The sequence below is a fragment of the Cavia porcellus genome, unplaced genomic scaffold (genome assembly GCF_034190915.1).
Source record: "Cavia porcellus strain 051 isolate PalLab524CR breed Dunkin Hartley unplaced genomic scaffold, mCavPor4.1 scaffold_27, whole genome shotgun sequence".
In the NCBI taxonomy this organism is placed as follows: Eukaryota; Metazoa; Chordata; class Mammalia; order Rodentia; family Caviidae; genus Cavia; species Cavia porcellus.
This window is the reverse complement of record NW_026947510.1, coordinates 11059571-11072451: the sequence shown is the minus strand read 5'-3', so window position 1 is coordinate 11072451 and position 12881 is coordinate 11059571. Positions and strand designations below refer to the sequence as shown.

Genomic DNA, 12881 nt, shown 5'->3' with positions numbered 1-12881 from the left:
ACAAAATTCCTAATTTTAGTTTTTAAAAGTGTCCTTTCAGAAGGTAATTTAATCTTGTACCTGCTTCTCAGGAATTTGGTTTAATAAGAAAAACTTTTCATTTCTTTTCTCATTAATATTCTAATGAATATTCTAAAGAATTTCATATCTTTACCTGCTTCAAGGTTAGCCCACAATTAGTCTCACTAAACTCTTGGATTGCAAAAGGTTAAATATTATCATCTTTGCTCTCAAAATGAATAAGAAAGAAAATGGCCTGCTTAACACTGTACGGCTTGGCTGCTAAGAGAATAAAGTCTAGTTTCCTAACAAATTATTATTGTCTAATGATGTATTTAAACTATGCTGGGATTCTCCAACTGAAATGAGTGAATGAGTAGGAAGACAATAAATATTCACTCATAAAAAGGAACATCTTATATTTCCTTGCAGTAATACTTACTACCCATAAATAAAGCCATCATTTCAAGATGTATGGAGCAGGCTGGTGGAGTGGCTCAGTGGGTGAACAAATGCTTAACACGCAAACAAACAAAACAAAATTCAAACAGCCTTGTAGCCACAATGCATTGAAAGTAGAATTTCATAGTAAAATTTAATCAATTTAAACCAATATGTAACCCCTGAAAATTTATCTTCATGTTTTTGCATCTGTTTGGAATACTATTTTATCAAAGTTTTTCTTTTTTAATACAGTTCAATATAAAAAATAGAAAGGTTAATTTTTAAACCAAATGCAAAGACCATTCACTGCCTTCAAAAAAGAAATCTAGGCATATCAAACAATACCATATCAGAATTGTTTTCAGAAGAATTAAGATGGAGCCAATCGGCTCTTTTCTCCTATCCTACACCCATGACAGACATCATTAATCATTCATTGTACTCCTTTCTAATATCCAAGATTGCCACTAAGCTGGGGTTAAAGGGGATGGAATCATAATCAAGGGCCTCGAGTAGCTACTAACAACAGTGGGTGTTAATCAGTGAATAAGATAAAAAGTTCCAGCGTTGGTCTTTCATTTTTCTCTGAATAGTCATTTCTACATACAACTTCCATTCAGTAATTAGTCTCTTTTTAGTTCTGATACATATGTAATTCCAGCATTTTCTGCCCTCCAGGGCATTAGAAAGTTATCATATGTTTAGCCATGTCTTGACTTTATTTTTCTATAAATTATGAATTGTTGACAAGAGCTAGTAAACTTTTTATGCTAGTATGCAACACTATAATCTATGACTAACATGGTATTTTTAATCCAACTCTAAAAACATGAGAAAACAGTGTAAATGTACACCTTAAGGTCTTTGTAACACTGACAGCAATACGCAAATACTTCACAACTCCAAATAATAAGAATTGGCCAGCCCAGAGTAATTTTGGTTCACTTAAATTCATACTGTGTATCTGTAAGTATAAATAAATATATATGTAAAATCTTTGACTATGAGGCATGTTACAGATCATGAATATATATTTACGCATAAGCACTTTGAATTAGAATGTCAAGAAATTCAAAGTTAGGCCAAAGTTTCAAAGGTAAGTCAAGCAGAGAGATTTGGAAGCACCTTATTGGTTTTTACAAATACTTGCTGTGTGCTTCTTTCAAGAATCACAACAAGGTTCATGATATGTAACATCAAATATACAGTAATTGTTAAATTTTTAGTAAATACATTTAAAAAATGATGTTTAAGAGTAGCTGCAAAATTTGCTTTTGACGGTAATACCTTAACAAATACTTTAAACAGACTTGTACTGCTTTGTGCATTAATCCCAGCAAACAAGTCCTTAACCCAGGAATCTGGCATATCTAACTTCAGCTTTATCATCTTCAAGTCTAGCTGGCAGATTTCAAAGTAAGGTATAAAATGGAATATGTTGGATGAAGGTCTCCAGTTCTTCTTTTTGAGATTACATTTGAGATGGTAGAGTTTTCCGTCATATTCAAGTGAATGAAACTTGAGAGAAATTAATCACAGACAGGCTTAGCCTTACCTGGTAACCAGTTCAAATACCGGAATGGACTGCCGCCACTCCACTGCCAACCACTGTTAAAACTCAGGCTGTTAAGTCCAATCCAGAGTCCTGAGGTCAAGGTACTGGTCAATCCTGTAGGGTAAGAAGCAAAACAAAACTGGCATTCAGAAAGGGCAGTGAAATGAAACTCAGAATTAAGTGTTAAAATAAACCTGTAATTGAGGGAAGTAATAATCATCAGGCCCAATATCACTGTTCCTTTGATTCTCTTAGTAATCCAAAGCAAGGACAACTATCATTTCCATTGACAGGTAAAGAAACTGAGGCAGAGAGTATATAGACAAACTAGTAAGACTCCTGTCCAGGTTTTGATCCAGATCTAAGTGAGGCAAACTCCATCATCTTGACTACATGCTTTCTCAATGACAGCAAGAACATGCTTCTTTTATCTAAGTACAACTATGATTAATGATCATTAAATAATGGCATGTTCATTTCATTTGAGAGTAAAAATAAGATTTATACAAATGCCAAAGTTTTCTGTGATGGAAAATTTTAAAAAGCATTTCAACCTATCATGTTCATAAGTTACCACCTTAAGTTCATAATTCATAATTTAAGAATTTTTATGATTTTTAAATCAATCTTTGTTCTTTCTTAAAATGATGATTCAATGCAAAAGCACTAAATGTTTATGCTAAGATGAAAAATGATTTTTAGGCAGATAATAAATCATAATTATAATGTACAAGGCCAATACAGAGGACTGTCGCATAAAACAAAAACCAGAAGCAAATGGGCTTCCTAGTGCGAAAAACTAACCTTTTATTACCTAAATATTTTAAAGACCAGAGCTAAGAATTCTCACTCTCTCTAAATTCTTTTAATTAAGAGCAATTTTTTAAAAAAAATACGATTTGTATTAATAAAATACCAACTTCAAAAATATTCTTTGTATTAATAAAACACCAACCTCATTTATGTTGGTAAACAAAAATGACTGAGTTTCATCTATTGTTATCTGTGTTGATTCCCCAATCAATTCTTTCAGCAGTAAGTTATCAATTATTGATCCTTTCCAATATTCAGTGCATTGTATTTACTTACTTAATCCAGATAAACTATGAGGAGTCATCTTCATTTTGTAGATGAGAATACTGAGTTTAAATGACACAGCAGAGCTGAAACCTGAACCCAATTCTATATACCACACTCTGACTCCATACTTCTGATATAACCAGTCACTCCAATTTATTGCAAAGCCACTAAAGTTGTTACCATTTTTATTAGCTTGTATATACACACATTCAGGTCACCTGCTGAAATGAACGGAGGGGCCTTGAGATTGCTTGCCTAAAAACTGGCCTCACATTTTTTTGTGCCCAGTTCTGTAAGCGATTATATGATTTCCATGCTGTACTGGGGCCTGTTTCCCCGCTGGCGGGGAGTCACTTGTGAAGAGAAAACCCTTTGAGGATACTGATTAGATGGGTATTGATTAGGGAGCCTGAAGCTGAACAAACTAAAATGACCTCAATACCAGAGACAAATAGTATGAAATTAAATACTGTCATATAAAAATCAATAAAAATGAATTCAAATCCATTTGTTTTTATAAAGAATACTAGAAGAAAGCTTCAGAGGTAGGGCAGCTCTCTTATTTAGGTGCTTTATATATTTTGGGATATTTCTAGTCCAACTACTTTGTTTCACAGATAAGAACAGAGAGGCTGAACAATTTGCAGAGAAAAACAGTATTAATGGAAGAGGATTGGAACCCAAGGTTCAATTTAGTTTTTCCGGGGAATATTAACCTTTGTTCAAACTACATTGTCCTGTAAGTTATTTCTGTAATATATTTTCTTGGTAGTTTTAAATAGCAGAGCACACTTAAGGAAAGAGGAATGAAGTAGACAGATATGTCTAATACAGGTATCTTTGCTTCCCAAAAATAGCCCACTGCACAGCTCAATCCTGAACGTGGTTCTTTGACATTAGATTTCTACCTCCCAAATACACAAATATTTGTTATAGGGATTTTCCAAGGATGTTACAAATAGGAACTTTGTTTAGTGTTAAATCAGAGATTAGCTTCATCAAGCATGATCACATTCACTTAAAAAAAAAAAACTCTATGTAAGGAACGTAAACATTTATGTACTACAAATACAAAACAAATAGAGAAACAGATTGAGGGATGATGGAACAGGAAGGAAAGGAAGGAAACAAGGATGAAAAAAATTAACATGCGTTATGTACTTGTACTAATATGCTACAAGGAAGACAAACATTGTGTACTACATATATACTAACACACTAAAACTTAAAAATCCAAGAATTCATCTAAATTAAATAATTTTATAGCTATGCATGTCATCAATTACTTTTATTTTGTTATTTCACACACAATTATGAACATTATTTTGAACTTCACTTTATTTACTATTTTCCCCTCTTTGAAGGAAAGAAATCAACTAATGGGTGTTGTTTTACTTCATTCCACATAAAGTATCAAGGGGAGACACTTGTTTGCAGACCACACCATAGAAATAGTCTGAGATCAGTTTTCTATTGAAGACATTCTTTATGTTAATAATTATTTTATTAATTTTTATTGAATATTGGATGATATTCACAAATTCTTCCAAGTTGTGCTAACTGGAATAATATTTCTCTCTATCCTTCAAGGGGATATACCAGAGGAAGTATTCTTAAAAGAACATTTCAAAAATATTACTCTCAAAATCAACTACTTTGGGATCTTTAAAAAATGCATCAGTTAAGAAAATAAGCATAACTGCAAGAGAAATCACCAAGTGATTTCCACAGTGTGGAAAATATTTGCCAGCTGTTTCTTAGACAAAAGATTATTATCTAGAATTTATAAAGAACTCAAAAAAAATCACACTACCCAAATTTTAAAACTCAACCCAAAAATGGGCATGCGAGATGAATACATACTTCTCAGATGAAGAAATACGAACAGCAAATAAATATATGAAAAAAGGTTCAATATTCGAGCGATACAAAGTAACACAACACTAAAATTTCATCTCAATACAGAAAAAAATGGCTATTAAGAAGAAATCAACCAATAACAAATGCTGAAGGCTGTGGGGAAACAGGAATTCTTCTCTATTGTTGAATGTAGACAGTGAAATCACTGTGGAAATCAGTGTGGAGATTTCACAAAAACTAGGGTTAGAGGTCCCATTAAACCCAGCTATTCCCTGTCTGGGTATCTTTCCAAAAGAACTGAAAGCATTATACTACAGCTATATATGCACATCCATTTTTATAACATCACAGTTTATAACAGATAAATCTTGGAAACAGCCCAAATGTCCATCAGCTGGTGAATGGACAAAGAAGATGTGGCTCTTTTCTACAATGGAGTACTGTTCTACAATAAAAAAGGACAAGCTTGAGATACTTCTAGGTAAATGGATGCACCGTGAGACCATACCCTCACTGAAATAAATCAGACAGACACATGTAAATACCTCACTGTCTCCTGTATGAGAAACTTAAAGTGTAAATAAGGGCCAAAATGTAAATAGGTATTATATAGTAAGAAAATAAATGGGGACAGGAACAAGGGGGGGGGGTAGGGGGAAAGCAAAGAAGAGAAAGATAACAAAGTAAGAAGAAAAAACGGAAGCAAAGCTTCTGTAAGTGGGGAGGGGAATAGGGGCTGAAGGGAGGGCAGGGGAGTGGGGGAAAAGGCAACAGTCAGGTCACGTGCAGGTACAGATTCTCTATGATAAATATATAATGTATACCTACCATATATAAAACCTGACTAGAAAAAAGAAAGTAAGTATAAATCAGGTTCAAAACTATAACTAATACACTGATTAAAGAATTAAAAGAATTAGCTGAATTACTGTTTGACCTGATCAAAAATTATACTTTTCTCTCTTATTACGTAAAAACAAGGTTTTATTGGGTCACTAAGTTGCCCCAAATGGGCTTGAATTTACAATCCTTCTTTGCCTTCCCAGAATGCCAGAATTACTGGCATACAGCACCAAATCCAGCTGATTATAGCTCTTTAAGGGAAGTATTTATCCTTTAGTCTGCTTCATCAGTTCAAGGTACTTCTAAGCTGATCTTAAATAATTAATACTTCTTAAAATAGGGCCTGACCTACAGTATGTGCTCAATAAATATAAATGGTTGCTATTATAATTATTGTCATTATTTTTAATAACTGCATGTAGAATTAGGGTTAGCAAAAGTATGATTTAGAGACCAAGTTTAAACTTCATGTTAAATGCATCACTTAAAGAGCTGAAGGGTGTTTGCCTAGTCAGTCTGAGGTCCTAAATTATATCCCAACTCCACCAAACCACAGAAAGGTAGAGTTAAATCTCCTTAAAGTCATTGTTAAGGCATGTGTTTAGGTGCACTCCCATAGCCTCACGCGGTCATAGGACTTTTTAAGAGGCAGCAGGATCTAGACTCATTGAATTGGTACTGCTCTAGTCCTGGTAGACTGGATACAATATAAAGGACATAAAGAGGCTTGTCTCTCCCTTCCCTTGTATATATATGCCATCTTCTGCTGCCATGAACTGTTTCTCCTCTGTGATATCCCTCTACCAATCCACCCTGAACCTAGATTGCAGAAATAGAAGTAAAGATGATGAGATGGCTATGGGTGATGGGCAGAAATGTTTTTTCCTCTGGACTGTAATATATCATTTCACAAATCTGGAATACATTTACTGAAGAAAGGTGTCAATGTGTAAATAAAGTTTACTTAGTGAGACACAGGCTAGTAAACCAGAAGACATCTGAGTTCCAGTTCAGCTACCGTCTGAACACAAGGCATTAAGCAAGTTTCCTAACTTCTCCTTCTTGGTCTGATATCTCATCTATAAAATGAGGATAATAATATTTATTTACAGAATTGGTTGGGGCTTCAAAAATAAAGCCCAGTGTTTGGCACACAGTAGCTGTTCAATAAGTGACAGTGCATTTAATTTCAGAATCATCCAAATGACTTACACAATTTTAAAAAGTATTTATGTCCCAAAATCCATGCGGAAAATAAGCTTTACTTTGTGTATGTGTTAGTAGAATTAAACCCTGAGCTTTGTGCATGCTAGGCAGGTACTGAGATAAATCTTTAGTCTTACTTAAAAGTCTAAATATTTGTAGTTTCCATTTTAACAGCATATTTCCAAACAGAGCAGGATTACAAACACCCACTCACACAATTGTTCTCTAGATTCTTCCTCAATCCATGCCAATTAGTATCAAATGTTGCAAATATCTTTCTTTCAGCAAAAATGGAATGTCTTTCCTCTATTTTATCTTTTGCATTTCCTGTCAGGCTTTTTTTTCTTATTGCAGGATATTTCTGGCTTACAGAAAGGAAGGCAGTACTCCAAATCTCTTTAAGAAAATTCACTGTTGTTCAGATTGTAGTTAAAATTTGCTGAGTAGAATCTCAGAGGTTTCAATATGACTCAAGTAAGCAACTAAGGTGAACTCAGCCCTGAATGTCCAGGCATGTGTTGGCTCCCCCAGTAGACACACTGATGTCACTCTAATGAGTTCAGCCAGATTCACTGTTTATTCCCATTTCTCTTTTCTTCTAGGCAATGCAAGGAGAGACTAAACAGCTCTCTATGGTCTATGTCTTGGTTTCTAGAAGGTCAGAAAACACGCAAAAATTGAAAAAGTCAAGAAAACACAACCCGGACTTCAGAAAAGAACAGATGCCAAGTGCAGCCGTTTCAACCTTGATATGTGTAAATGTATTCCCTGTAAACGGGCACAAATGGCCTGAGCATTGTCATGAACCACCTCGTTCTATCCTTTAATCATCTACATGAATTAATATTTATCTCTTTCCATGCCTTCTCTGTCTCTGTATTTTTAATCCTGCTTATAAATATCAATTGTTTAGATATTTGTCTTAATGTTAGAACTTCTGCAAAAACCAGAACAAAACAGAGTGTGCAGACAGAGGCAGAATTTCTTCCTTCAAATCTAAGTGTGTGCACACACACTGTGAGGTCATACTGTTTTCCATGCTCTGTCCAGTTAATGACAATGTACAGGACACATGTGTTGCAGCTGATGAAGGGTGCCACCCCCAAAACAGTCAAAAAATGCAAGCACTGGGAAAGCAGACAGAGTGACTACGTATAATGGCCAGCATGTTGGTTCACGCACATTTTCCCTTGAAAGGCGTCTGGCCGCTGAGGCAAGGAAGCCTCCAGTAGTTCCCCTAACACCACCCACCCAGTTTCAGATGGAGGACTCAGACAGTCAGCATCCAGAGTCGATTCCCGTGACCCCTGCCTCCTAGTGTCAGTAGCTGGGTTCAACCACATACTATCATGGAGTTTTGTCAACATGGTCCCTCAACCTTCTGCATCAGACTCACCTAAGGGATGAATAAAATACAGATCCTGGAAACAGTTGTTGATCTAGAATCTCTGAAACCCAGGCCTGGCCTCTTCACTCTAGCAAATTTCCCAGATGATGAATAAGAAACTGCTCTTTTAAAAACTCAACAGTCATCTTGCCATAAACTTTCCAGTTGTCCAAACATTAGGCTGAATTTCTAAATAATTATTTTTATTTAGCTGCAGCATAATTTGTTTGCCAGAAAACATTCATCAAGACTCTTTTTCATGAAAGATCCTACACAAATCTTCTTACCAGGGGTAGGTGGTACAGTTGTCACTGCCAACCTGTCTCACTACCCCATTCTTCACACAGTGCTCACCACTTCCTAAGGCATCTGTACTTACTCATTTGGTTTCTTATTTACATCTGTTTTTCCCATTGCTCTTTAAGCTCTATGTGAACAGCATGGGGTCAATTTTGGGTGCCCAGGAGCTAACACAATGGCTGGCATACCTGATAGTTTGTTAAAAGAGTGAAGAAAAAAATTAATGCATGTATAGATATTGCTCACATAATAACCTACCTGTTTAACAACTGTCTGAACTTACGACTTACCAGTCAGACTTATGACCTTTTATTTCTATAGTTCTGTACATCTTTATAGAGCCTCAATGTCTTTTTCAGTACAGTACACCTTATTTATATAGTACTGTAATTTTGCTGATTATACTGTACAGAATACCACTGTAGTTTTATGTTCTGTTACACATTAAGAGTTACATAAATAAAAGCAAAGTAATCAAGATAGAGTTTCCATTGACCATCTCTTGTTCTGAATATTGTAATTTAGTGACCAATTTAAAGCCCTAATCACAGGAATGAAACTCAGTCATTAAACAAGGAGTGTCTGTATTCTTGTAGGGGAAATGGAACATGTATGTAAGTAGCTGTTATAAACGTGATAAACAGATAAGAGTAATGGAAGGAACTATTTTTCTACTGTATAAAACTTGGGGAATTTCAGATTTTTCAATGGCATAGAAAAAGATGTAGGGTGAGAAATATGAGACATCAATGTCATCTAGGAGGTATGTAAGACTTTTGTTAAGATGACAGAATGCATGAAGGAGACAAGAATAGTAAGTGGACCCCTGGCAGCCTCTGGGTGTTCAGCCACTTGACAGGAAATGAAAAGTCACTAAAGACAAACACGGCAACCACAGGGTCAGCAGTGTATTAATCTAATAGTGTCAGGGTGAAATGGAGAGGAAATTCTGAAAATGGTCAGAAGGATGTGGTTCTCCCTGCAATGATTTCTCACTGAGTTCTGCCTCCTCAAGTTTGATTTTTAGAATCTGAAGCAGACACTCTTTTCTCAAGCAAACATTACCTTTTCTAACATTTATAATCTTACAACAGGTATTTAAGCATATTATGGAAAGGATATTGGTAAGATGTGAAAAATTATGATGTTCAAAAGCTGGGGAGACGGGAGGCAAAGAGGACTCAGGAGAAGTTCTTAATCTGTCTCTGCTGATAGGAGCAGTATTTGTTTAATCATCTCAAACTCCACGACGTTAAAGAAAGACCTCTGACTTCCACTGAGTCCTGGCTGGTGACGACTTGACCAGCATGGTGCCACTGCATGTGTCCAAGAACAACATCAGTCATCTCTAACAGCCAATATATGTTCAGGGTCCTTCATAGCACTGGCTCTAGATACAGTCATAATCAATAGAACAATGCTGGCGTAGGAAATAAGACCTATTTCCCACCCTTGAGGTCAGTTTCAGAGAGTAGATTTACCTTATCATCTGTACTATCTGCTTAGGGAACATCTCTATCATGGTGCCAAGAATCATTGGCACTGCCTACTTTTTAAGTTAAATTATGTAGAAATAATGCAATCATGATCATACTTACAACATTGCATATTACCTGTTAGGTATGTCTGCTCATGAATCTCTGTGATACTCAAAAGCTCAGCATCCTGCTGTTGGCAGCTCTTCCTTGCCTGTTGCCAGGTCAGTGCAGACTTGGAGTTGATCTGGTAGAGGATGCTGGTCAGTGGGTCTTTAGTCCATAATGTTTCACTGCCCTCAACTGCAAAAATTATCAAATGGAAATTGCTGTGTTAAGTATTGGAAACACTTTCCAGGAACAGTATTTTTTAAGACATCCTAACAGCATGATTACTTAAACCATTATATTTCTTTTTCTTTCCCCTTTTTTTCCTGTTTCTTTAAATTTTGAAAGCTGGTTGGATTTTATTCACTCTGAAATGAGTTGGGGCATTCAAAGTATCAGCCTTATTCTACCTGTTCAAAAAAAAAAAAAAAGGTGTATTGCAAACGAGTTAATAGGGGTTGGGGATTTAGCTCAGAGGCAAAAGTGCCTGCCTGGCAAGTGCGAGGTCATGAGTTCAATCCCAGGTACCCAAACAACAACAACAACAAAAAACATGAGTTAATAAAAGGTTAAAACTGGAAAAAAACATATATCAACTAATAGATACATTTCAAAAAGAAAAAAGAGAGGCCTCATCCTCTGTGGCTCAGTTAAGTTGGGAATTAAGGCAAATATAAAGATGAAAGGGAGATTATTCCATTTGTTTTATTTTGTTTTTTAGTACTGAGGATTGAATCCAGGGCCTTTACACTGAGCTACACTCTCAAGCCCTTTTTGTTTCTATTTTGAGACAGGATCTAAGTCACTAAGTTGTTCAGGTTGGGTTCAAACTTGCAATTCCCCTATCTCAGACTCCCAAATAGCTGACATAACAAGTGTGAACCACAGTGACCAGCTTAACATTGTTAATTTGCAAATAGCACTGGGAATAAGAGAGCATATGTTACCCAATATACTCTACAAACCTGGTGTGCTCTATGACAGCCCACTGCTAGCAGGGTAGACAAATAGTATTTATAGCATTTACATGCAAGATGTTTGAGAATTTAGTAAAGAAATGAGATCTCTTCATATTTCTCTTATTATGGAATTTTCCATTTTTTAATAATATAAAATTTTATATACAAGTCATGGAAGAAATCATCTCACCATTTATTTGAAAGGAAGAGAGAATCATCTCTCCATTTATTTGAGCAGTTTCTCAGATTCACTGAGAAGTGCTCAACTTGCTGAGAAATTCAGTTTCCATAAGCATACAGCCCATGCTGGTGGGCTTTCTAACTGGGACTCAGTTATGTTTTGCATCTGATGACCACAGACCTTTTTGTACTACACGTACCACACCCTGTGATAGGAAATGTGTGGTTCATGATGCATCGAAAAGGAAGAAAATACATTAGAATTTGATTCGAGTAACAGTATAAATTCATAATTTTTTGTGTCTTATGATATCTGGGATCAAACAACTCTAGGCAAGAACTCTATATCCAAGCCCTAAAAACTAATTATAAAATCATTATATGTTCACATAAAAATGAATTTCAATTAGTAATATTAAACTTAAATTACATTTGAGGCCTTTTAAGTTTTCTATGTCAATACAAGTGAGATCATCTACATGACATTAAAGTATATTTGAATTTGAAGACAGTTTAAGCAAGTATTTTTAGAAAAACAAAGTTTTGTTTGTAATATTATAAGAAATGTAAAGGATTAATAAAAGTATTATTTTATTCTCCAGAAGTAGAGGAAAGGGATATAAATAAAGAAGAGGATTCAATTGACTCTTCTTTTAAAGAAAATATGTTTTGTATTTTAAATCAAGAAATTAAAACATCTCTCTCAATGATTTGTAAGTTTGCTGACTGTACAACATCACTACAAAGGGTTCAAGCTTCTACTGTAAACCACCCCAAGTAATGTTGAAAGCTAAAGTTGCAAGCTATAGGAAATTGAGAGCAGAGTCTTTTCCTCTTCCTGTTCTCATGATATTTTAAATGGTTTAAACAGAAGGAAAACATCATAACAAACAATCCAAAGTACAATGACACATGAATATTTAGGGTACGTAACTGGTATATCATTTTCCTCTATCGAACCTCCTGGTTTTAAGCTAATACAAAATGAAAGAGATTGTAAAATTACAAACCTTTTGGCATGAAATTTATAAACTGTGCTTTAAATTTAAATGTGAAATTAAACAGTTTGTTTAGGTATTTCACTTTCACATTTAACAGAAAAAAGTGCATAATTTGATTCTGAAGACCTAACTTAGAAGAAACAAGAATAAAAATTACTCTGACTATAAAAACATATACTAATAATACATAAATAAGTAAGTGAATATAGAAAAAAAATTATTCTACTAGTAAACTGCCCCCCTCTTTGCAGGGGAAATTGTTTTAGGATCTCCAAGGTTGTGAGTTTTCTTTGTGATCAGCAGTTTACCCTTTATCATCCCATTTCATTCATTAAATCACACATTTCCCCACTATTTCCTTGTCAATACCACTTAAATGGGGGTGCTATACTCAAACCCAAGAAATACATTCTCTTATTCCCTTCTAGATATAAAATATATCATTCCTATTAAGTGAGAGAATGACACTCTTCAATCGCTATC

General features: G+C 35.0%; 1 protein-coding gene across 1 annotated transcript in view; it reads right to left on the bottom strand.

The window, feature by feature from the left end:
• Window positions 1-12881, bottom strand: part of Mrc1 (mannose receptor C-type 1) — a 110178-nt gene that overhangs the window by 78682 nt on the left and 18615 nt on the right. The window contains exons 4-5 of the mRNA XM_013144549.3: window positions 10289-10453; window positions 2000-2113 (exon numbers count right to left, since the gene is read on the bottom strand). Coding sequence (XP_013000003.1) covers window positions 2000-2113; window positions 10289-10453 — 279 coding nt within the window. The remainder of the gene's footprint in view (window positions 1-1999; window positions 2114-10288; window positions 10454-12881) is intronic.